Here is a 27,624-nt window from a genome sequence, read left to right as displayed (position 1 = left end):
AGTATATGTATTATATATATATCTGTATGTTTTTGCATTATATTGTGCTTTCGGTGGATTACATTTTTTATTTTCTGACTATTTGTAATTCGTTTATAGCATGCTGAACGCTTTCATGGAAGTATGCTGCATAAGATTTAATTAATTAGGATTTCCTGTTTGTTTGCTGTTGTAGTATCATCTGCATTTTAATGTTAACTGAAAAATACAAGCTTGACTTGCAGAAAGTACTGTTAGTTTCTGTAAGGATATTACTTATATGAAATTTACATCCTGGGCACAGTCTGACTCTGTGTTCTTTCCAAGGTATTAAATTGAATTGCAAAAAAAAAAACTTGAATAAAAAAAAAAAAAAAAATCTCATCACTGATGAAAACTAATAACTGGATAAGCATTACATGCAAGAGCCAAGGGGAAAAAAAAACATACACACAGTGGAAGCTTGCTGTAACTGTGTTAGTACATTATTGGCTTACACTATCAAATTGTGCTGTTTTTAGCTTGAATGAAACCGGTAGCAACATCTGTTATAATAGTGAAATCAAAGGAACATGCATGCTTATAACATCAGTCAATGTGTAATGTTAGCTTTGTAACATCCTTAAACTTCTGATTTTTTTTTATTCCTGATTTTACCAAGGTACCTTAATTTACTAGATGGAAAAGAAAATTTCCCATGTGTCATAGATGCAGAAGGTCATGTTATTTCATTCCCACCAATAACAAACAGTGACAAAACAAAGGTAAGAAGAGTCTTGTTTTATTTTAACTGTGGACAGTATACCTTATACATGCTATTGGAGATACCAAAGTTTTTACTTTATTGTTATATCAGATGTTAATTATTGTAATTAAAAATAATAGATGGCATTATTTGCATTTACATATTCTGAAAAACACAGGACTTCTTTTAAGGCACTGTTTATAATATCTCCAATTTTATATTTTTGAAAGTTAAGAAGATTGTCACTTGATTGTGAAATTCATTTTTAAATTATAGCTGTGTGCATTTATCCAGAATTTGAAACATTCTTCATTGAAGGATAATCTTTAATTTGATATGTGTGTTAATTATTAAGCAAACCGTTATTAAAGGTATTAAGTTCCTATATGTCATGTGTGCACTAATGATATTCTGGCTTATATGTCTCTTATAGACTAGTAACAGCTTTACAGATCAAACAAAAACAACCCTACAGTTAATGTACACAAAACCAACATTAAATTCGACATCACAGAATTTAAATAAAATGTTTACTATCATGCAATTACGGGCATGCTTGTGATGTTCTGATAACTAGCCTTACAACTTAAGGGTTAAAAATGGCATTGGATTTAGAGTTGCAAGTGTTAGTAGTTCTTTATTGTTGGCTAAAGTGTTAGTAGTTCTTTATTGTTGGCTAAAGTAAAGGAGGAATAAAAGTGAATGGGCAGGATGGCTGAATGCAATATTATTACTCAAACACTGCCTTTTTAAGGCAGCTTGTGAGGTGTATATTATTATAGCTGCAACATATATTTGATATATTCAATAATTTAAGAAGATAAATAAATATAAAAAATATTAAATTATTATTATATTACTACAAAAACAGCCAGTGCAGCATTCTGTTGCCAAAAGAAAAAAAATGGTGTGTGTGTGTATGTATATATAATATATATATTGTCACAGGTGGCTGGGGGTGGTACCCAGCTGGGATGCCCAGGAGGACCGGAGGAGGGCTTACGCCTCCCCCAGACCACGTAGGGGTGACTGCCCTGGTGGCTTTGGGGACCACGGTAATGGAGCTTGGAAGCGCAACCCTATAGGGGCCCGTGGTTACTGCTAGGGGGCGCCCCAATGCCTTTGGAGCCCTGCCCCTCAGCGTTTCTGCCACACCCGGGACACCCAGAGTGTTTCCGGGTGCGCAGCCGTCCCTTCCGCCAAACTGGGGAGTGCAGGCGGAAGATTGTCAGGAGGCACCTGGAGCACATCCGGGTGACTATAAAAGGGGCTGCCTCCCTCCATTCGATGGGTGGAAGAGGACGGAGCTCGGAGGAGAGGAGTGGAGGCGGTCAGAGACAAAGAGAAAAGGCATTGTGAAAGGGCCTGGACTTTGGGGTGATTGGTGCTGCGGCATTGGGTTGTGTGTGTCATACTTGTATATATTTGTATAATAAACGTGTGCTGGGTGCTTAAAATGATGTCCGTCTGTCTGTGTCTGGGCTGCTTTCCACAGTATCTATCTATCTATCTATCTATCTATCTATCTATCTATCTATCTATCTATGTATATATGTATGTATGTGTGTGTGTATATATATATATATATATATATATATATATATATATATATATATATATATATATATATATATATAATATACACACAGTATATATAATCTATATACACACAGTATATATAATCTATATATACGCTGATCCAACTCAAAGCAGGGCACTTTCCTTTGTATTAAAAAGTTTATTAAGATGATTTCCCAGCATCACAAAATAGGAGGCAATGCATAAAGTAGCATAAATTAAGTGTTGTCTTTCCTGAAGCAAACAAATTTAATAAACCCCACCCAGAAACTCTACTTTAAAGCGATTGCAGAGATCAAAAGTTAAAGAATTCAGTAATAAGCAAAAACAAAGCAAATCAAAAACAATCCACAATAACCACCACTACGAGGGAGTTGCTGAAAATTCCCAAAGCTCCACCTTGAATACTGCTGGATCTATGGTGGCAGTGACAGCATCATGCTATGAGGGGTACTTCTTAAAAGCATGGACAGGAAGACTGGTCAGAATTGGGGGAAGGATGAATGCAGCCAAATACAGAGTGGTCCCCAAAGAAAACATGCTCCATAGTGCACGCTTCAGACTGGGGCAATGGTTTACTTTTCACCTCGACAATGACCTGAAGCATACAGCCAAGACAACACTGGAGTGGCTTCGTGACAAGTCGCTGACTGTCCTTGAGTGGATCAGCCAAAGCCCAGACTTAAACCACATAGAACATCTGTGAATATGCTTGAAGATGGCAATTTACAGAAGCTTCCTGTGCTGCCTGGTTTGTCCTCAGCTGGCACACTCCTCCTGCACATAAACCAAGATGAACCAGCAGGAGTCCAGTGAGGAAACAGGCAAGGTTTAAGGTGCAAAAAGTGCAAAGCATTTATTAAAACCTAAACAAGAATTAAATTGTCTACAGTACATTAATAAATATTTGAAAAGTTACTTGAAAACACAAGAGTCTCATAAAACCATTGACAGATACTTTTTATAAAATCAGTGCATTGTTAATGAATGTAGATTAATAGACAAAAATGGCATATTTGTCAATTTAAAATCAAACCCGCAACATAAAGTGTGTAGAACGTGATAGGGTCCAGAGTGGTGGCTCTGAGGCTAGGGATCTGCACTGGCAATCGGAAGGTTGCCGGTTCAAATCCCGTAAATGCCAAAAGGGACTCTGCTCTGTTGGGCCCTTAAGCAAGGCCCTTAACCTGCAATTGCTAAGCGCTTTTGAGTAGTGAGAAAAGCGCTATATAAATGCAAAAAATTATTATTATTAAAAATTATTATTCAGAATCCATTGTATGTGTGCTGCATTGTATTTATATTAGTATAATTCTTTTTTAAGATTTTCTGCAGTAAAGTATTTTGGTGACCTTAAAGTGCCAAAATGTGTTTGTTTTTTTATTTGTTCAGTTAAGTAACTGTTTAGTGCACATCATTAAAATTAGCAACACTACTAAGTAGCTTAATTAGTTACCAATTTGTAACAGCTGACTCACTCGTCTGGAACAGCAGCAATAAAACCAAGACCCGTGGCCTGGCAAACAAGCCGTACTTCTTCCAAATCATCTCCCCAATGGAGGATTAAACAGGCAAAAAGCAAACAGTATGTAAAATAATAAGGTGAATATATATCTTAATAAAAAGAAATTAAACAATCACCAAACCATTTATATCTCACACCTTGACCAGGCCCAACATAGCACACAACCCCAAAAGTGAATGGCGCTACATGATAACAAAAGGTGCATCTATAAATATACAACGCAAACCCTCCCTTGTCCATACACTGAACATGAAACAAATATGACACACACAGAACACAAAGTCCAAAAGATTAAACTGAACATGATTAATGAGAGTGGACCTTGTCCGGCTGGAAAGTGTCCTACGGTAATTATCACATGGATGAAATGGTTGTTTGCTCTTTCCCCAAACAACAAAAAACAGTCTTACGGTGTTGTCCTCGGCGTATCGGTATGATCCAGAGTCCCAGGGTTTATGTAGCGATGGTGATATAGTTAAATGTCTGGTGTTGAAAGCAGCAAAAGGGAAAAGGATGCAAATTCCGTATCAACATTCTTCCTTTGGTCTTTGGTGAAGTGTCCAGATTGTAACTGTCTCTCTTGTTTTCATTTAATCCTATTGTTTATATAGAAATGACCCAGATGAAATCGATGTGTGAACAGAAAAAATTACTTTGAGGGGTCACAGTTCCACAGTGTTCTCCTTCCCCCTTTATTTCCAGGGGGGAAAAATTTAAATAGACACATCAGACCATATAAACGGAGCAGCGCTATAAAAGACGTGATTCAGCACAAAACACCTTTAAGACTCCCCCATTCATGTAGCACTGCTACAAATTTAATTTATAGTGACAGCTTTAATATATAGCTGTCTGTCCATACACTGTATGCACAGGTTAGGCAATCATGTCTCTTATTTGCTATGTCATTTAATATAATTATGATTTTTATGAATATTTTGTTGTTTGTTAGGAACAGCTATTCTAAACTGGTCAATGAAATCTAGCTTGGGGATACTTCGGTACAAAAATAGAATTATTTCCATTTACTTCAAGGTAAATGAACTCAGTGCTTGAATATATTTTTTTGTTCATTATTTGATTTTTAGTTGACCAAATCCACCAAGGAAATATTTGTTGAAGTGACAAGCTCCAAGAGTTTGCAGGTCTGCAAAGACATTATGGATGCTGTTATTCTGGTAAGGTCTTTTTTTTTTCCCTGATTTTTTTCTTTTTGTGGCGGTTTCAAATGATCCCAGAAATATATCCCTGGGCTAGTTACAGTATGCTTAATCTGTGCTATTGTTTTGTTTCCCAATATTTCTTTTTAGTGCTAAGTTTAAAAGTAGTCCCTTCTTTAAAAATACACACAAATTACCTCTGCTTAAATAAAAATGATAATAGTGTATGACCAGAAGGTTTTACCAGCTATATTGTTAATTCAAACTAAAAATACTACAGACAGTCGATAAACAAACAAATGGTGCAACCCTATCAGTCTTATGTATCTTGCAGTATTTAAGAGGATCAAGACAGTTTATAAAATAGATTGAGTTCTTTCCAATTCTTTTCCATGGCGGTAAGTAATAGACTAGACTCCGTTGATCTTCAGAACAACCAGTTTCCATCATTGAATTCACATATGACATGATTGGGACCGTTCAGTATAAATATCATACAGGTGAAACCATAATTGTATTCATTTAAACTTGGTTTTCTTCCATCTACACACCATGTTGCACTGTATTATATTAGGGATTGTTTTCCCCACTTTGTGGTTGCTTATTAGACTGTCTTTAACACAAGAATTACCAAAGCCTACGAAAAAACTTGTAATCCAGGCCCACCTTAAATCTGTTCACACCTCTACGTCAGAGTCTTTTGTGTTGTAAATGCGTCGATAAGCAGCAAGCAGCCTGCTATCCCTTTCCCTTAAACACAGTTGCGTAGGGTGCAACGGGAGCTTCCACCCGCAGGTAAAGTCACTTCAGTACACATGTACTTCACACATTATACACTTCATGTCTACATTTTGTCAATTACTACTAAAACATGAAAAATGTTTCTGTTTTAACGTTGTGTTTACATAGATTGTTTTAGACACAGAACACACATGAAATGCATGTATTCCAAATAATGATATATTATTTACCCTATACAACTCCTGGCAACTGACATGCACATAAACAGACTTGAGCTAAGAGAACTTTCTGCCCTTTCTGCATTGGTGGGGGGGATGGGATAGCAGGCTGCTTGTGCTTATCAACACATTTGCAACACAAAAGATGCTGACGGAGAGGTGCGAACAAATTTAAGGTTGGCCAGGATTACAAATTTTTAGGCTTTGGTAATTTTAGTGTTAAACCTAAGGAAAGATTTGATGTCTGCACATTAACCTTATATTACTCCTCCATGTTAAGTGGCATGACAATACTGTTAAAAGGGGCAGTCTCAGCATACTTTTACAAATAAGCAGTGTATCATGCAGACACATATTTAAACATTACATAAGTGTAGTGCTGTTACAGGTTGTTGACAGCCCAGATTCTATAAACTTTATTCATTCCCTGCTAGCTTATTAATTAATTAATTATCCATATCTGTGTTAAAGATGTACTACTTGAAAATCATTATGAACTGTTGGGTGGTTTCTTTGAATTATGAGCACTCTAAGCACATGATATTGAGATTATTAAGTTTTGTGAATTTGCTATTTTTCCAGAAATTTAGGCATAATTAAGATTTCAGCCTGTTGTCAGCCCATCACAAAACACAATGTGTGCATTCATTCATTAAAGCATTTTTACACAACTTTTTCTAATTTGATGTAATCCATTTTTTATTGTCTCTGCATAACCAATTGTAGGTTACAGACAGCACATAACTAGAGAAGTAACATTGTCTCCATATTGCAATGTACATGTTTGTAGCCCCAAAATTTTTAATGTATATTTTTTTATATTCAAACAATATACAGGTAAAATTCCATTATAACGAACTCCCAGGGACCTAAAAAATATTTTGTTGTAACGAGATTCTGCATTTGTTGCTATAGTGCTTTCTTTAACTTGTATCCAGGTGTTTGCAATCATTTCACGTTACTTTTAATCTCCTCCTGCCTACAAGTTATGCTGACGAGAATTTTTCTCAGCGTTTCCTTGCGATAATACACTTTCAGGGTGCGAATGATGCCCAAATCCAATGGCTGAAGTGCTGCCATGTAATTGGGTGGGAGGAATTCAACGCGAACATTATCTAAATGTGGAAGTATGTTGTGGGCAGCACAGTTATCAATCAGAAGCTGAATCATCCTTTTTTTTTTTCTTCATATTGTGAGGTTTCTGAACTCTTTTGAGACACCCCCCACCCCAACGGGAACGGCATGCTGAAGTGCGATTGCAGCGTTTGTGGAAGATTGTTTGTCCGTTGCTGGGGCAGGGCAATAAGAGGCTCACAGCGCTGCAGTGAAGCGCCACAGAAGCAAATCATAAAAGATCGGGGTCGCGCTGTAAGTCCCTGTCTTGCACCCCAAAACACGAGGCTGAGTCTCAGTACTTTAGCAAAACCAGCTTTATTCAGCTTGAAACAGGAATGGCACAGTTGTTTATTGTAGTGTGATCTGCCACTCTGTTATACATGGACACATCTGTCAGGCAGGGTCGTGCAGGTCAGTGATCAAGTACTCCTGTTATCTGCATTTACAATGTACATGCTCCTAACCTTGCATCACCCATCGAGATTTTTTCCGTTTACTTTGGCGGAGAGATGCAGCATATCTTTGACCCTGCTGTTGCCCCATACAGACATGGAGATCGCACTTCGGGACATTCTTCGGTTTGCTGTGTAGTTGGGGGAGGTCCTATGAGAGTTTATAAACTTTACTGTTTCTTGAATAAGCATCACTGAACTACATAAAAACGGCTTTTTCGATGTCTTCAAATGCAGCAGTACGTTTGCAACCCAAGATTTTTCTTCTTTTTTTGCTCTCTTTCAAGAAAGTTGACAGTGTCAATGGTGAAATTCCAAATTCACTGGTAACGTCTTTTTTCTTTTTGCCGCAATCGAGAGCTACAAAAAATTAAAGTTTTTTTTTTTTTTCTAATATGAACTGTTATCGTTTTTTCTTGTCTGCCGTTACTATAGGAGTGTGACATTGAGTTAAATTCCAATTGATGTTTTTCAAATGTTGACGAGCAATAAGCAAAAGGTATCACTGAAAACCACAGGAAACAAAAAAGGCAAAAAAAAAAAAAAAAACGGTACAGTGGAACCTCGGTACACGAACGTCTCGGTACACGTACAAATCGGTTTACGACCAAAAAGTTCGCCAAACTTTTGCCTCAGTTCACAACCACACACTCGGTATACAAACAAGCCAGTTTCCCTTTCGGTTTGTACATGTTCAGTCTCTCCCTGTGCATTTCCTGTGCAGCGAGTGAGAGCACACACAAACAGGCAGCGCGACAGAGAGAGACGCGCACACACACACAGGCAGCACGAGAGAGAGAGAGAAGCGCATACACACAGGCAGCGCGAGAGAGACGCGCACACACACAGGCAGCGTGAGAGAGAGCTGGATGCATAAGGTAGGAAGGCAGTTAAAGAATGTACTGGGCTTGATTTTGTTTTCACTTCTGTTTACAGCGATCGGTTCGTAGCGTGCATTGTTGCAATGTTACTTTTCTTGGTGGTTTATTAAATTACAGATTTTTTCAAATGTTCATTTTTTTCCCTGTGCTTAAAACTCATTTAAAAAAAAAGTGTTTTTAGCCAGCAGTTGGTAGCGCTATAGCGCAAACTATTGCAGTGTTAGTTTTCTCTGTTGTTCAAGGTTTTCTCAGTGTTCTTCAATGTTTTTACATTTAGTTTACTATTACGCTGTGCATTCTATGGTTTAATTAACTATATTTGTGCTTAAAAACTTAAAAAAAATATATAGATATTTACATACAGTTTGGAACGGATTAATTGTATTTACATACAATCCTATGGGGGAAATTGCTTCGGTTCACAACCAAATTGGTTTACGACGAGAGTTTTGGAATGAAATATGGTCGTGAACCGAGGTTCCACTGTATGGGGAAAGTTCGAAGAAAGAAAGAAAAAATTACAGTGTTTCTGTTTGGGGATCGTTGTGCACAACTGAGCTGCGGCCACAGAACTAACTGCTTTGTAGATGATTCACTCAGGCATTTCAAGGTCTTTTGTGCACTTCGTTATAATGAAAGTATCTGCTGAATGTACTTCGTAGTAACAAGATTTCTATAGACTTGTATCATATGGGGAAGCTGTCGGGACCATAAAAAAACTTCGTTGTAATGAAAATTTTGCTGTAAAGATATTCGTTGTAATGGAATTTTACCTGTATTTTGCTCGATTGTTGGTTGCTAAAGGAATACATCCCATATTTCCCAGGACAGTTCAATATATCAGTGTAAAAGAAATATCTTAATTTATCCCTATTTTAGACATTACTAGTTTCTCATTTCAGTAAATTATCCAGACATTGTACACTTTTGCACACTTGCTAGCTATAACGCAGTGCAGTATGGTTACTCACCAATCACATCAGTTCTATTCAGGGCAAATAAGATCTGACCAGTCAGATGTTCTGTAAGTGTGCCTGTGTCAAATGACATACTAGCACCAGATCTTTTGAAATGACATAGAGCCATCAAACAGAAAACATGGAAGTCGGCACCTCCAGCTAAGAAAGAATATTCTACCTACAGTTAGGTCCATAAATATTTGGACAGAGACAACTTTTTTCTAATTTTGGTTCTGTACATTACCACAATGAATTTTAAATGAAACAACTCAGATGCAGTTGAAGTGCAGACTTTCAGCTTTAATTCAGTGGGGTGAACAAAACGATTGCATAAAAATGTGAGGCAAGTAAAGCATTTTTTTAACACAATCCCTTCATTTCAGGGGCCTAAAAGTAATTGGACAAATTAAATAGCTGGAAATAAAATGGTTCATTACTAATATTTGGTTGAAAACCCTTTGCTGGCAATGACAGCCTGAAGTCTTGAACTCATGGACATCACCAGATGTTGGTTGTCCTCCTTTTTAATGCTCTGCCAGGCCTTTACTGCAGCGGCTTTCAGTTGCCGTTTGTTTGTGGGCCTTTCTGTCTGTAGTTTAGTCTTCAACAAGTGAAATGCATGCTCAATTGGGTTAAGATCAGGTGACTGACTTGGCCATTCAAGAATTTTCCACTTCTTTGCTTTAATAAACTCCTGGGTTGCTTTGGCTGTATGTTTTGGGTCATTGTCCACCTGTATCATGAAACACCGCCCAATCTATTTGACTGCATTTAGCTGGATTTGAGCTGTTCTGCGCCTTCTCCATACTTTTTTCTTGCCATCATTCTGGTAGAGATTGATCTTGGTTTTCATCTGTCCAAAGAATGTTTTTCCAGAACTCTGCTGGCTTTTTTAGATGTTCTTTAGCAAAGTACAATCTAGCCTTTCTATTCTTGAGGCTTATGAGTGGCTTGCACCTTACAGTCCATCCTCTGTATTTACTTTCATGCAGTCTTCTCTTTATGGTAGACTTGGATATCGATACGCCTTCCCCCTGGAGAGTGTTGTTCACTTGGTTGGCTGTTGTGGAGGGGTTTCTCTTCACCATGGAAATGATTCTGCTATCATCCACCACTGTTGTCTTCCGTGGATGTCCAGGTCTTTTTGCGTTGCTGAGTTCACCAGTGCTTGCTTTCTTTCTCAGGATGGACCAAACTGTAGATTTTGCCACTCGTAATATTGTAGCAATTTTCTCGGATGGGTTTTTTCTGTTTTCGCAGCTTAAGGATGGCTTCTTTCACCTGCATGGAGAGCTCCTTTGACCGCATGTTGTCTGTTCACAGCAAAATCTTCCACATGCAAGCACCACACCTCAAATCAACTCCAGGCCTTTTATCTGCTTAATTGATAATGACATGACGACGGACTTGCCCACACCTGCCCATGAAATAACCTTTGAGTCAATTGTCCAATTACGTTTGAGCCCCTGAAATGAAGGGATTGTGTTAAAAAAATGCTTTGGTTGCCTAACATTCTTATGCCATCGTTTTGTTCACCCCACTGAATTAAAGCTGAAAGTCTTCACTTCGACTGCATCTGAGTTGTTTCATTTAAAATTCACTATGGTAATGTGCAGAACCAAAATTAGAAAAAAGTTGTCTCTGTCCAAATATTTATGGACCGAACTGTAAGTGGTTAGTGAAGAAGTCAGTAAAATTGCTGCCTTTGTATAAAAGTTCAGCCTTTGAGGTTAATGGTCTGTGCATTTTTTCCATTTTTGTTTTCGTTGCTGGTTTGAGATGCACACTGTATTGTCTGAGATGCTTTTAAAGCTGTGTTGGACCCCACTTCTTTGTATATGGGAGCAGTATTACCCTGGATTAAAAAGATAGATGTGTTTTATAATGCTGGCATTATGTCAGAATTTGTTTTTTTACCCATTCACCTGTGTACCCTTGCTTCTGGTGTTAAGTATTAACATGGTGTGTTTCAGTTTCAACATTGTTATTGTGACCTTCTCACAATAGTATGACTTCATCTCACATTCCTTATTAGTGATTGCAAAGTCCATCATTTAGTGATTTCTGCTTCACCATGTTAGTAAGACCAGGCATGGAAGCAGAAAAAGTGATGTTACTATGTTCACTTGGTCTCCACAAGCCAATTGACCCTATTGTAACTTTGGACACCTCCTGAATAAACATAAGAAAGCTAGAAGGATCATGAAGCCCTACGTTTATGGTCTGTACTCTTACAGAATTCAAGATTTAGCTAGCTTTTGCCTACAGGTACAAATGGAAGCATATCTTCACACTTTATTCCAGCCTAACCCTGCATTCCACCAATGTCCCTAGAACCCTTTACCATACCTCTGTAAGCACACAAGGGTTGTTTAACATCCTAATACAAGGGGGCTCCGCCCCCTGCTCGCTTTGCTCGCCTACCCCCGGCGTTTTGAACCCGTGCCCGCTGTGCATCCGTAGTTTCAGACGTGCATTGTAGGAGCCTGCATTATTTTGAACCCGTGCTTGCCTTGCTTCTGCGGTTTGAGACGCGCGTTGTAGGCGTCCATGTTCATTGTATGTGTCTATGCGGGCTCGTTTCTGTAGCTCCGTTAGTGGAGCTGTATGGTTTTGGAGCCGAGACAGTTATGCTTCCGCGGTTTCAGACGCGCGTTGTAGGCGCCTACGTGTATTGTGGAGCTGTATAGTTTTGGAGACGTGATCGTGACTCCAGTAGTTCTCCGTTGTGTAGCGTTAGAAATATGAATAATTGCACTTACTGTTAATACGGAGCGATTTCTGTGGTTGTACTGTCAATAATGCATCACTGTAATGTGATTCACCTATGCTGTATAGTTTGGATGTGTGAGGATGACGTACGTTTAATATGGAGCGTTCGCCCGTGTCACTCTGGGGCCCCCCACTGTTAATACGGAGCTCCTTCTGTACTATGCGGAGCATTGTGGACCACTGCGGACTCCGTAGTGTGTCCCGTTTCACTTTTTATCTCGGTCAGTCAAGCTCTTTCTTTTTGGAGCCGTGCCTGCCTGGTTTGCGGCATTTCAGACGCGCGTTGTAGGCGCCTGCATTCATTAATTATATCCAGGCGGGCTCGTGTTTGTATCTCGGTCACTCGAGCTCTTTCGTTTTGAACCCGTGCCTGCTTTGCCTCCGCAGTTTGAGACGCGCGTTGTAGTCGTCTACGTTCATTGTATCTGTCCATGCGGGCTCGTTGTTGTAGCTGTGTTAGTTGTTGGGCTGTTTGGTTTTGGAGCTGAGACAGTTTTGCTTCCGCGGTTTCAGACGCACTTCCATACTATCTCGGGTTTGATTTGTAAACCTTTGTGGACTCCGTAGTGTGTCCCGTTTCACTCTGGGGCGGGGCGTTGACTCCTCTTGTTTTATAATGTCTCCTGCGTCCATGGGCATGTACCTGCTTCCATATTACTTCTCTCCCGTTTCACTCTGGGGCGGGGGGCTTTGTGTGGCGCCTGTGTGTCGTTCGTAGTCTTTCCCGTTTCACTCTGGGGCGGGGGGCTTTGTGTGGCGCCTGCGCATGTTTGTAGTCTCTCCCGTTTCACTCTGGGGAGGGGGGCTTTGTGTGGCGCCTGCGCACTATGTCTCCTGCGTCCATGGGCATGTACCTGCTTCCATATCCGGTTTACCATTCTCGGTTAGTAATATGGATTATGAAGCTTTGGTTAGATGGATATAGTAATGTGTGTGATATGTATCACAATGGAGTATTCTTTGTTACTGCAAAAACTGATGAAACACTTAAGATCCGTTTTTTCAATTAAAAAAATATATAATTGGGACTTTTTAAATACAGGGTTTTTCAGTTAGGTGTAATAAAGTGATACGTTTTTGCTGACATAAATTAATATGTGGTATCTAAGGCTGGGCAATATATTGAATTCTTTATTCGAAATTTATGAAAGATTAGCATGAAGTCAATATTGCAATATTGCAATGTTCAGTACTTTTTATTTGATGATTTATAACTTCTGAAAGTTAAATCTACTAAATTTTCACTGCCCTTTTTAAGTGAGAATCTGTCAACTCTACCCGTGTTGCCTGGTTGTGGTGGTGAGTAAGAGGGAAAAAAATGGAGCGAAGATCTGTACAGGAGGTGTTTAGACCATGTAGTGTTATCTCTGCTTTTTGGAAATGATTTGGATGAATGCACGCAGGACAACCTCTAAAAATAAAATTCATTATTGCATATGAAGATGCCATAACTGGGAATATGAGCGTCAGCCTTTGTAATTTTCTTTTGTGTGAATTATGTAAAGTTTGTGTATCAGTTAAGGAGGGGAATTTAGTTACTGGCAGTTTTGTTTTCATTTTAAGTTTGTATTTTTTGTTTAGTAAGTGAACTGAGCTTCCAAATTACACTTGTAGATATTTCATATATACTGTGTTCATTTTGCCTTATCATTCATAAATGCAATGCCCTGTCAATCTTTCATTTATTACTATGTTGGTGGAAGTCAAATATAGAATCATTACTTTTTTGAACAGAGGTTGTTAGTAATAGGATAACAGAAAATCAATGTGATTTTATAATGTCAAATTTTTATATTGAAATGTTACTTTACTGCTTGTTTGACTTAAAAGTGAAAGTTAAGTTTTTCTGGGTAGTTACCATGGCTCAGGCGGAGTGGTGGCTCAGAAGCTAGTAATCTGTGCTGGCAATCTGAAGGTTGCTGGTTCGAATCGCTTAAACGCCAGAAGTGACTCTACTCCATTGGGCCCTTGAGCAAGGGCCCTTAACATGCAATTGCTTCGTCCTGGGTATGACGTTAACCTGCATCCAGCTAACAGGGAAAGCATGGGGGTTGGTGGCGGGATTGGCACTCCAGCCACCGTTTTTAAAAACAAACAAAAAAAAAAACACACACTTCCAGTGTGGTGCTGAGGTGTCACCCCCAGCCTCTCCTGTCCTCTGCAATGGCTCAGTTTCAGTGGAAATATAACTGCATTCCTCCATATGTGTAGCCCCACTTACAAATGTTTCTTTGGTGCCAATCCTATAAGATACTTTTCTGTACTGTAGAAAAAGAACTAAAAAAAAATTAAAAATGCAGAGTGAAAAATATGAATTGGGCAGCTGCAAATAAAGCATTTCTTATGCAGGTGAATGCAATGAAATCAATAACCAGAGCTCATTGTATAGACAAAAAAAAAAATCACATGTATGCAAATAATAATTAAGAGCCATGATAATTGATGCAAATCATAAAACATTAGTATAATGTACAGTACATGTATTATGTTGCGTGATTAGTGCTGTAATGAATCGAGAGCTTTGTCATTTCATATATGACAAAAATCAAACAGAGAGAGAGTGCAAGCATGCAAGATCAATGTTTACTGAGATGATAGTGACTGTCAGAGCAGACAAAGCGTTGAATGCAGTGCATACATTGGAAACTCCAAAATAATCAGAGTAGATACGAAACAAAAATAGCTGGAAAAAAACATGTTTTTCAAACTGACCATTTTTGTGGCACAGGTATTCATGAAATTGATAGTTTTTGAAAAAATAAGTGTTTCCTTCTCAAATATTTCATAATACATACATATATATATATATATATATATATATATATATATATATATATATATATATATATATATATATATATATATACTAGCAAAATACAGAAGTAATGTGTTAAAGAGGTTATGTAATTATATATATACATATACATAAACACATATATATACATATCTACATATACACATATCAACATATATACACATACATATACACACATACATATACACACACACATATACATATATACATATACACATACATACATACATACACATATATACAGTAATCCCTCGCTACTTCGCGGTTCACTTTTCGCGGATTCACGACTTCGCGGATTTTATATGTAAGCATATCTAAATATATAACGCGGATTTTTCGCTGCTTCGCGGGTTTCTGCATACAATGGGTCTTTTTACTTCTGGTACTTGCTTCCTCAGTTGGTTTGCCCAGTTGATTTCATGCAAGAGATGCTATTGGCGGATGGCTGAGAAGCTACCCAATCAGAGCACGCAGTTAAGATCCTGTGTGCTGCTGATTGGCTCAGCGACGGAGTGTTGCATTAACCAGGAAGTCTCATCTCACTCATTCAGCATTAACGTGCTACTGCTTCAGGGGCCGTGTCCAAGCGCCAACAGAAGATGCAAATGATTGCAGAAAAGGTAAAAGTTTCAATGAGTCCACGATTCTTTTTATTTAAAAAGGAGGAAAAGCATATAAGATCTACGGCCGCAGTGTCCTTTAACCAGGGCACAAAACGAGTTGCAAGTGGACGTGATAAGGCAGTAGTCTGGATGGAATCTGCTTTAGGAATCTTTGCAACAAGGTCGACGACGTCATGACCGCCTACAAGCTGTTACGTGTACTTCGCTATACAGTAAGTGTAAACTTATCTACCGATTTCATATTGCTTAGCAGTTGTCCCTGTTATTAATAGAGTAAAGGGTGGGTTGTAAACAATACAGGGAGGGTTTAAAATGTCCAAATACACGTTAAATAATTAAATAAATATGGTGTCCCTACTTCGCGGAAATTCAGTTATCGCGGTCAGCCTTGGAACCTATCTCCCGCGATAAGTGAGGGATTACTGTATATCAAGTATCACATTTTAAGTCAAAATAATCACAATATCAATTTAAGTCAGTATCACTCAGCCTATCATTCAGTGTGTACTAGTGCTGTGTGGTATACCGATTCATACCAAAAACCGTTTTTTATTTTTGTTATGATATGGATTTTTCTTATACCGCAACACCGGTTTAAATTGCCTAAACGACGTTCGGAACGTGGCGCAGTGGGAAACTGTTCAAGTGGGGACCTTTTTCACTGCTACACCACTAATCAGCGGTGTTGCGCGAGGGCTCTTTTTCACTGCTACACCGCTAAATAGGTAGTGGTAGTGTAGGTATTGCGTGGTGAAAATTACTTCTTATTTGTTTTTTTAATCCCCACAACTGTATGTGCCACCATAATAATAGGTTACTTAACCATAATAGCTGGCAATAATATGAAATCAAGGTTAAAGTTAATTTATGAAACAATGCACTACCTTTAATTAGGATTACATAATGTCCTCAAAAGTTCAGAAGCGGAGCCTCTCAGGGCAAACAGTGAACTTTGTAAGCTGGAATGTCAAAGGTCTCAATCATGATCTATAGAAAAAAATGTATTCTCTCACCTAACAGGCCTAAATGCTAAGATAGTATTTTTACAGGAGACTCGTTAATAAGTAAGGACCAGTTTCAATTGCAAAGAGACTGGATTGGCCAGTCCAGATATATTTTGAAATTCTGCTACTGCATTAAGGAATACTGGTAAGGATGTTTGTGGGTCTGATATATACTGTACAGCACCATATCATCTATATCTTCTTTTATAATATGCTACCATAGCTGTCCATTTGTCTGTCCAGGATTTTAAGTCACCTGTAGCTCGCAAACTGTTTGAACTATTGACCTGAAATTTGGTACACATATACTACTTGACCAAGCCACAGGGGATGCACAAACCACTATGTTTCTTCGTGCCGGTCCCAAGCCCGAATAAATGGCAAGGGTTACGTCAGGAAGGGCATCCGGTGTAAAATTTTGCCAAATCAATATGCGGACAACACTACAAATTTCCATACCGAATCGGTCGAACCCCGGGTTAACAGCAACTGCCACCAGTACTGTTAGAAAACAGGGTGCTGACGGAAATTGGGCTACTGTTGGCCGAAGGAGAAGAGGAGGGGGAAGACGTGTCTGGAGGCAGGAGGAGAGGAGGAAAGTAAAGAGAGTGGAACTGAGGGTAGGAACTTTGATTGTTGGCAGTATAACTGGTAAGGGGAGAGAGTTAGCAGATATGATAGAGAGAAGGAAGGTTGATGTATTGTGCGTGCAAGAGACTAAATGGAAGGGGAGTAAGGCCAGGTGGATTGGAGGTGGATTCAAATTGTTCTATCATGGTGTGAATGGGAGGAGAAATGGGGTAGGGGTTATTCTGAAGGAGCAGTAAGAAAAGAGTGTTTTGGAGGTGATAAAGAATGTCCGACAGAGTAAGGATTATGAAGCTGGAAATTGGAAAGATGATGATGAATGTTGTTGTGATGGAGGAGAAAGAAGATTTTTGGAGTGAGTTGGATGAAGTGATGAACAGTGTACCCAAGGAAAAGAAAGTGGTGATTGGAGCGGATTTCAATGGACATGTTGGTGAAGGGAACAGAGGAGACGAGGAGGCGATGGGTAGGTATGGTGTCAAGGAGAGGAATGAAGAAGGTCAGAGGATAGTGGATTTTGCCAAAAGGATGGACATGGCTGTGGTGAATATGTATTTTAAGAAGAGGGAGGAACATAGGGCTAAGTACAAGAGTGAAAGAAGATGCACACAGGTAGATTACATCCTATGCAGAAGAGTCAATCTGAAGGAGATTGAAGACTGCAAAGTGGTGGCAGGGGAAAGTGTAGTTAAGCAGCATAGGATGGTGGTCTTTAGGATGATGTTGGAGATCAAGAAGAGGAAGAGAATGAGGGCAGAGCCAAGGATCAAATGGTGGAATTTGAAAAAGGAAGACTGCAAAGATGAGTTTAGGGAGAAGGTGAGACAGGCACTGGGTGGTGGTGAAGAGTTACCAAACAGTTGGGAAACTACAGCAGATGTAGTAAGAGTGACAGCAAGAAGGGTGCTTGGCGTAACATCTGAACAGAGGAAGGAGGAAAATGAAACCTGGTGGTGGAATGGGGAAGTACAGGAGAGTATACAGAGGAAGAGAATGGCGAAGAAGAAGAAGTGGGATAGTCCGAGAGATGCAGAAAGTAGACAAGAGTACAAGGAGATAAGGCGCAAGGTGAAGAGAGAGGTGGCGAAGGCTACAGAAAAGGTGTATGATGAGTTGTATGAGAGGTTGGACGCTAAGGTGGGAGAAAAGGACCTGTACCAATTGGCTAGACAGAGGGACTGAGCTGGAAAAGATGTGCAGCAGGTTAGGGTGATAAAGGATAAAGATGGAAACATACTCACAAGCAAGGAGAGTGTGTTGAGCAGATGGAAAGAGAACTTTAAAAGGCTGATGAATGAAGAGAACGAGAGAGAGAAGAGGTTGGTTGATGTGGAGATAGTGAATCGGGAAGTGCAATGTATTAGCAAGGAGGAAGTAAGGACAGCTGTGAAGAGGATGAAAAATGGAAAGGCCGTTGATCCAGATGACATACAGTACTTGTGGAAGCATGGAGGTGTTTAGGAGAGATGGCAGTGGTGTTTTTAACCAGATTGTTTAATGGAATCTTGGAAAGTGAGAGGATGCCTGAGGAGTGGAGAAGAAGTTTCCTGGCGGCGGTCAACGCACATGTACTGTACAAAGCATGCAGGGGTCCGCTGAGAAGAGTGTTCTTTGCTCTCCTTGCAGAGAAACTTCGCCGTCGCTTCTTACCAGAAAAGGCGATGGATAAAGCAAAAGAGGATGCAACATCGACAAGCTTCTGTTCCAAGATCGCTGCTCCCCCCAGCCTCTTCAGTGTAATAGTAACCACAGCACAGAAGAGAAGTGTGTACATTGCAACAGGTACACATGTTGTAAACGTAGAAAGGATGGTCCTTGGGTGTGTGGGAACTAACATTTGAATCTGATGATTACAGCACAGAGAGGTCAGTTCCACACTATATGCACTTTCCTCTGTATGTCCTGGAGTACAAAAGAAACGGCACTGTGCACCAAATTGCGGAGACTGCATGGGCAAGATCGAAAAAAAAAAAAAACGTGGTCACTGATTACAAGCACAACAAGACATGCGAATGAATATGAATAATGTTGCATCAGTGCCACAATGTTTTCCGAAATGTACTATACAGGTCATAAAATTAGCTATTCCAAATATCATATATACCTATGTCTCTGTTTTTTTGTCAGTGCGTCTTTGACATCATGGACCATAAGGTGCATACTAATTCAACGTAAGCAGGAACACTCAATAAAACTGAATAAAAAAAATTCAAGTGATGGTGAGATACAAAGAAAGCAGATTCACCAGCGTTTGTGTGTCAGCTTTTATCTCTCCCGATCAGAGAATTTCCAGTTCCATTGTCTCAAAACACCACTCACATCTACAGTTTTTCCCAGATAAAAACTCACAGCGTCAGATCCCTAGGGCGGTAGTATGTATCGTGACTGTGACTGAGAGAATAAAAGTGGGAAAAAAAAAAAAAAACGCTAACTTTTACAAGTACTGTAAATTTACACCAGCTGTTAGACACAAATCAAATGTATGTTTTTATTGTATAATATTAAAAATAAGTGCAGCTCACTACTCAAAATGGTAAATTTGCCAGGGAGCTGGTTTCGAACTCACGACCTCCGGATTATAAGTCAACGGATCTTACCGCTGCACTACGGAAGCCGTTGTACTGTACTTGCACCAATTCTGAAAGTGTTTATTTGATATTTGGCCATCAGCCTTCATTCATTATACAGTTCATGTCTACATTTTGTTATTTATTACTAAAACATGAAAAACGTTTCTGTTTTAACTGTGTTTACATAGATTGTTGAAGACATAAAACACACATCAAATTATTTCCCCTTATAATTCTGGGTAGCTCACTCCCAGACAGTCAATCAAGGCAGGAACTGGGAGAACTTCTCGAGGCGGTGGCGGGATGGTATGGCGGGCTGCTTGGGCTTATTGACACATTTAGAAGATAAAAGATGCAGACAGAGAGGTACGAAGATATTTAAGTTGGGCCAGATTTACGAGTTTATTCGTAGGCTATAATTCTAGTGTTGAGATTGTAGGTTCGATACCACTTTGTCGCTAATGTCATTTCTGTCAAATCACCTTCCCACCCAAGGCATGGTTTTTGTAACATGTCAAGATCTGTGTGGCATTAGGGTGGCAAAAAAATATATTAAAAAAAATATATTTTTAAGTGACAGAGCCTAGAAATACTGACTTACAGTGATAACTTCCAAAAAGATTAGTACTGATCCACTTTTTCATCTGCAGAAAAATACCAGGAAATCATTAACACTAGAATTACCAGAGCCTACGAAAAAACTCGTAGATCCGGCCCACCTTAAATCGCTTCTTAAAATCTTTCTCACCTCTCCGCCAGCGTCTTTTGTCATCTAAATGTACTGATAAAGACAAGCTGCCAGCAGCTGGCTATTCCATCCCCCCAACGACTTAGAACGTAAACAGGCTTTTCCCAGCTCTTGCCTTGATTGATTACCTGGGAGTGAAGTGGAGTTTTAGAGTAGAAATAATAAGATTGTTATTTGAAACACACGCATTTCATATGTATTGCATTTCTACAGTAATCTGTGTAAACACATTGTTAAAACAGAAACGTGTTATATATTCTAGTAGCAATTGACAAAATGTAGGCATAAACTATATAATGTATGAAGCCTGAAGTCCAAATATCAAAGAAACACTTTCACAAAAGGTACAAAAAAAAGCCACCGCCAAAACAACCCGTCTTAGTGTGAGACATTGACATGAATTAACTATCTCTGCTTCCGTGGCGTAACAGTATCAGTCGCTGACTGGGAATCAGAAGCTCATGAGTTCGATCCTGCACAACTCCCATTTGAGAAGTGTTCTTATTTTCACTATTTTAGAATAAAAAGATACATTTGATTTCAGTCTGTAACAGCTGGTGTAATTTATGATATTTGTAAAGGTTAGCTTTATTTTTTTAAAATTCACTTTTCATTGTCTCAGTCGCGTTCAGGATCCATCCCTACCGCCCCCCACCTGACACTGCTGTTTTTACATAAAGACGCGCTATAGTTCTGCAGTGTATCACGATACATACGACCGCGTGTTTTTTTTCCCCCAATATTGCCAGTCCCCACGTGTTGCTGTATGCTGTTTCTTTTGTACTCCAGCACATGCAGAGGAAAGCATAGTAAAGAGCAGTAACTTCAGCGCTGTATGCAATCATCAGACACTCCCCATCTGACACTGCTGTTTTCACATAAAGACGCGCTAAAGCCCTGCAGTGTACTTGTGACTGCATTGTCGTACCAATGCTTGCGAACTGAAGTGTCTGCATGCACTTTTCGTGGCATTATACGTTTATTTTTTGAGCATGCCCATGTAGCTCAAACACAGGAACATATGTTGATGTAAAAGTATAACAAAACAAGTGCACTTGTATTCAAGACTATAACCGAAGAAAAAAGAAAGCAAGTTACAGTAGGCGGTTGATATGACAGCTTGCATGGTGGAATGCTAAGAACTGATGATTTCCATTCTGTGCTATATAACTTAACATTTGAATCTGATGATTGCATATAGCGCTGTCTTGTTTAGTGTGCGCAAGAACATGCAGGTGGCCAGTTGCTGAGTGCTACAACGCACATTTTAAAAAAAGAAAGAGACAAATATATGTGACGTTTTGAAGAAATCATTTTATGACGTGAATAGTAGCAATCAGAAAACATCGTCGAAGTAATGCAATATTATTTGAAAACGAACAGCGTCAGGTTGGGTGTGAAGTTATACTGGCGCTGTTTGAGTCAGATCAGAAGCTGAATAAGCTGAAAAAGCTCCTGTTCTGACTCTAAGTAAAAAAGCATGAATTAATCAACAGAAATAACCGCGATTGACATTTTAAAGTTAACGATTTACAGTGCATACCAATTTATAAATTCAATGTCCGTTTGAGGAAAAAAAAACACTTTCTTCAAAGCTGGGAATCGAACTTGCGTCTCTGTGGCACAGTAAGGCAGTGGTGCTCCAAGTCAGCAAACCGTCCTTATAACTTATTTTTTTCAAGATCCATAACACACAGACAGACAGAGCACTGCGTAATACAGAGACAGACAGGCAGAGATATACAAACAAACAGGGAAGGCACATGTACTGAAAGAAAAAGCACTGAATAAGCTCACCCGCTCTAACATCACCCCTCCCCCCGATCTGACTCTCTAAGTAACAGCGCAAGTACAGACACAAATCAAGTGCATGTGTGTACTGTGTAATATTAACAAAAAGAGCAGCTTACTACTGAAAACGGCAAATATAGGAGTGAGTGGGGATCGAACCAGTACTCTTGATCACACTTGGTTTGCGTCTGTACTTGCGCTGTTACTTAGAGAGCCAGATCGGGGGGAGGGGTGATGTTAGAGCTTGTGAGCTTATTCAGTGCTTTTTCTTTCAGTACATGTGCCTTCCCTGTTTGTTTGTATATCTCTGCCTGTCTGTCTCTGTATTACGCAGTGCTCTGTCTGTCTGTGTGTTATGGATCTTGAAAAAAATAAGTTATAAGGACAGTTGTTCATGTTAATTGCAGTCTCAATTGTTAAAAAAATATTTTAAAAGGAGCATCCCACATGAAAATATAACGATCTCATTAACTGACAGTGCATACCAATTTACAAATTTTATGTCCGTTTGAGGTTAAAAAGAAAAAAAAGAAGTAACACTTTATCCTCAGCGGGGAATTGAACTCATGTTTGTGAGGCAGAGAAAAGCTACTCGATCTGAGAAGCAAATCTTAGCACGCTACGCCACGGAAACAGTTATATGGTGTGTGAAGCTTTTGTGGAAGTGTTTATTTGATCTTAGGAACTCGGGCTTTACACATTCTACATTTTGTAACATTTATTACTAAAATATGAAAAAGTTTCTGTTTTAGCAATGTGTTTACACAGATTACTGTAGAAACGGAACACGCATGAAATGCATGTATTCCAAATAGCGATCTATTATTTCTATTCTAAAACTCCAGCAGTTCAGTCACTCCCAGATAATCAAACAAGCCATAAGCTGGGAAAACTTAGTGAACGTTCTGCGACGGTGGGGGATGGAATAGCCGGCTGCTCGCTGCTCCTCTTAATCGGCACATTTAGAAGACAAAAGAGAGGTGAGAACGGTTTTAAGGTGGGCCGGATCTACGAGTTTTTTCGTAGACTCTGGTAATTCTAGTGTTAAGGATTCTTCAGTAAACCTGCACCTTGGGAGATGATTGGTTTTGCAGCAAGGTGACAACCCCTATCATAAAAGCAATCCTACACTGGAATGACTTAAAGACAATGGTCTTAATGTCTTTGAGTGGCCGACTCCAGCTCTCAGTCCAATTGAGAATTTGCAACTGAACTTAGAAGAGGCTGTTCATTTAGGGATTGCCATGCAACCTCACAGTGCCTGAGCGTTTTTGCAAAGAAGAATTGGGGAATATTGCAGTGCATAGAGGCCTGTTTACATAGAATCAAGACTATCATGGTTTCCAAAATCATCTAGTAAATACTAACCTGTAGGGGGTGAATACTTATGTGGTCCATTATTTTGTATTTTATGTTAATTTAGATCACTTTCTACGGGTCTGTTCAATTTGACATTAAAGATATTTTCACTTGAAAAAGTCAAAAAAAAAAAATTAAATCCATCGTCATTCAGTGTTGTTGGTGAAATATATTTTGTCTGTGGCCTGCTGTGATTATTTTTTCATCATCTTTTTGTAAGAATGAGATTTTCTAGAAATATTTTCTATTATTTTAGTTACTTTGTGAAGAGTTTCAATACAGCTCGTTATGGAAGGTAATATGTAAAAACATTTGTAGACTTAAAATTATGTCCTACATAAATCTGTTTATTCTAATCTAAATATTTTTTGCTTTACAGAAAATGGCAGAACTGAATAAATTTACTTTTGATCAGAAGGAAGAGGTTACTTTGGAAATGGAAAATGAGGGTTCTTGTCCAGAGTTGGAAGCCAGTCCACAACAAGAAAGTGACAATTCCCCAGAGCTTATAGTACAGCAAGTTCGTGTTGTGGATGCACAAGGCAATCTGAAGGTGGTTTACCCTTCTAAAACTGATCTGAACTTGGAAAACACTATCTTAACTGTTCTTCGTTAGTATAAAAAAGCTTTTTGGAAGTTCAGCTAGAAGCATCAGATGTGAGCTGACAAATAATTGAGGTATTGATGCAGACATTGTGAAAACATCAAGAAGACACTTACATAATGAAACACGTCATGTGCGATGCTTTAAGATTTGCCTTTGATTAAATCAAGCAGTTGATTGTAAATGATAGTAACCCAAGAAAAGCACTTTTCAACAGGAACTGTTTACTAAGCATTCTTCAAAATGTCTTGAAAGGGAAGTATGTTTATAATTTTTTTACATATCTTCCACGAATGTATGCTTGCACTCTTTAATATTTTTAATTCTATGGTACAGCCTTTCAGCATTTTTGTTTAAGATGACCAATTGTTCGCAAAACCCTACTATGACATTGGCCAAGAGAAAAAAATGTTAGATTATCATTTTCACTTTCATTTTGAATGTTTAAATAAAGTTGACTAATTGTTCATTTTCATTTAAACAATAGCGTGTGTGTCTCTTGACAATAGAGATTACAGTAGACATCCAGCTTTGAATTGGGTCAGTTTATTTATACGTTAACTTGTGTTAAAAATGTAACAAAAACAATGTCTTTTGATTATGTTGAGGTACAGTATGTTAAACTAATGCTTTTCCATATCTTTAGCGTTTTGATGGTGGTAGGAGTGTTTTGTTAAAACCACTGTAACATGGTAAAAACACAGTTGATAGGTACAATAACATCCTGTTGAGTCTCTCAGACTGACACAGCATGTTAATTGTTAAAAAATGGTTTCATGACCATGTCTTCCATTGATTTCAAAACTATTTACAATTTAAGATTTCTTATAAAAATGGAAATTCAATTTTGTCCTGTATGTTAATATATAAGATTTTAGTAGTAAGTTGTTTTCATTTGTATCTTTTATTAGCCAAGTATAAATGTTCTTTTAAACTAACATTTGTTGACAAATTGCATAATTTTAGAGGTCATTTCCTCAAACATATATTGACTTAAGCTGCTAAGCATTGTCTCAGTTACTTATCTGATTACCACATTACGTACTTTCAGCTCTTAACCTCATATCTCTAGGCCATGATGCCATTGCAAGATATTCTTACCCTACTAACTTACAAGAAGAAAAAGTGGATCAGTATTAATCATTTTGGAAATTGTCACTATAAGTCAATACAGTATTCTGGGCTCTGTTTTAGTAAATATGTATAACTGTGTTTTTTTTCTGGGGTGTCTATATACAGGCATTCCCCATTTTCACTTTGATCTAATGCAGTACAAGTCCATCAGCACATTTAAAATGTTCTGTGATTTGGATCATTTAAATTTCATGTCTGTATGATTCCTTGCAGACAGTGCTACATAAAGGCATGTAAACGCTAGAAGGGTGGGTGGTCATTGTTCTTGTGTTGCATATTAAAATAAATCTTTTTTTTTAAGCCTCAATTTATATAAGATCCAAAATTTTATAAGTGCTATGTTTGGGATTACTTTTGCCTAATTTATTATTCTTCTTGTGAATGCTGGCAAAATTTAAGATGAGTGTCCACTTCTAGGTTGGGTTCCTATCATATTAAATGTTCATTCATAAATTATTTGTCTCACAATGGACTGATGGAGCTAGGATTTTTTTTTAGATGATTTTAATTGCCTTCCCCCAAGCAAATGTGCAGTCACTACCCTCTTCTTGATGTCATGTAAGGTCTGCTTTCCACTTGACATGTTGCGTTTGTATTCACCCATGTGTATAACACCAAACTGACTAGGTTTCTTATCTGTGTTCTGCCCAAGCTCTTTTTCCTTAACTCTTTGAGGGCCGAATAATTTTTCTAAAAAATGCAGCTTTCTGAAAAGCACACAAAGCTATAGTTTCACATGTAAATCAACATAAAATGTCTCTTGCTGTGTGCTGTGGCCACCAGTTTGCCACTCACGGTCGGCATGACAGCTAGTGAGGATGTGCGGCAAGCTGGCTGCCATGTTCTCTTTGGACGGCAGCGGTGGCAGTCAAGCCGGTTTGTACCTCTTGTCATTGTGTCTGTCTTCCCAGGTGAACATTGCCACAGATGCATCAGCTACATGAATGTGTTCAGCACCACGATCAGCTGGGGACCAATCAGCTGATGCAGATACCTCACTTTCGTTTTTTATCTCGATCTCCAGATCACTTGCATCAAAATCAGTGCCCAACCAGTCAGGGTCCAATTCAGTGATAATTTGTAATATGATATGTGTCCACAGAATATTTTGGCTTTGAAATGTCGATACCCTTTTTGCTGTCATTTGCTCTTCACTTCTTATACCAGCACGGGGAATCTCGGTCAGACTAACAAAGCTCCCATTCCTTCTAGCAAAGACGGTCAAACTAAAACGTAGCGGCGGGTTTTGTCACTATTTAAAATTGATTACCACCCTCGACCCCTCCTGTCTGACAAAAGTCGACATCCGCCCTAAAAGAGTTAAGGTATCTCTCTTGATTGACTAATTTGGTTCCCATTGATTTACACCCCTGATTCTGTACATCTACTTGGTTCATTTATTTTTGCACTTGCACAAATTCCTTTTTAGGTGTGTTCACATAGTATGCAAAAATTACCTTTTACCATTGTCATGTCTTTCTGTCTATCCATATGAAACAACTTTACTCCTAGCAGACTGATTCAATTTGGCAGTTATTCCTCAAGGAAATTTGTCAGAAAAAGTTACATTTTTGTTTTCATAGCTTGAATACAGTAGATCGCAGTGTATATATTTTTGAAATTTCAAAATCTCCCTTTGAAAAGCATTGGCGAATTTAAGAACTTGTCTACTTTAAATCAGAGAAATATTCTTTACAAATTTAATAACAAGATTCCTTTACTGTTTCAGATTTACCTTGAGAGGGGTCAGTTCAACTTGTGTATTTTGTTCTCGTATATTTTCCTGTTTTACACCTCTGATAGAAGCCCCTAGTGGCAAAATGCATTCCAAATACACATTTGTCAAATGCCAGCACTCGCAACCCACTCACTTCTCCTGCTGTTTGAGGTAAGTTAAACATAAAAGTAGAAGTGGATGCAAGAGTAAAGGACCTAGAGTGAACAAATATGTATTCGGTGTCTGCAATAAAAGCAAACATACCGCTGCATTATCTGCAGATAATAATCATCAATATTTCTGTGGCACTATAATTTTTTCAACAAAGTCTCAGACCAGCTGTCCATTATGGTCTGAAGCAGTCAACAATTTTACCTTTAGTCCTCCGGGAACTTCTTTAAAAATGTTTTGTTCAAAAAATGTCAACTAAAATTAGTCAGAGACCCTCCACAGCTAACAAATACACATCAGCCACTGACATTTTTACATTACTTGAAATGGAATCTGTTCTGTATAAAAGCTATTGAGCCACCACACGCCTGTTT

General features: G+C 38.6%; 1 protein-coding gene across 2 annotated transcripts in view; it reads left to right on the top strand.

Annotated features, from left to right (window-relative positions):
* Positions 1-25,112, top strand: part of lrrc47 (leucine rich repeat containing 47) — a 78,219-nt gene extending 53,107 nt beyond the window's left edge. Inside the window, exons 5-8 of one of the 2 annotated variants that reach the window (XR_007935507.1) lie at positions 641-743; positions 4,916-5,005; positions 24,004-24,900; positions 24,933-25,112. Coding sequence is in view for 1 of the 2 variants with exons in the window: in XM_051930527.1 (XP_051786487.1) it covers positions 641-743; positions 4,916-5,005; positions 24,004-24,240 (430 nt within the window). In the remaining variant the exon portion in view is untranslated. Of the gene's footprint in view, positions 1-640; positions 744-4,915; positions 5,006-24,003 lie in introns of both variants that reach the window. The other variant, XM_051930527.1, reaches the window with a different exon arrangement.
* Positions 25,113-27,624: the final 2,512 nt, after the last annotated feature.

The sequence above is a fragment of the Erpetoichthys calabaricus genome, chromosome 8 (genome assembly GCF_900747795.2).
Source record: "Erpetoichthys calabaricus chromosome 8, fErpCal1.3, whole genome shotgun sequence".
Taxonomy (NCBI): Eukaryota; Metazoa; Chordata; class Cladistia; order Polypteriformes; family Polypteridae; genus Erpetoichthys; species Erpetoichthys calabaricus.
Note: the sequence above shows the minus strand (reverse complement) of the source record. Positions and strands in the feature narration are given on the sequence as shown.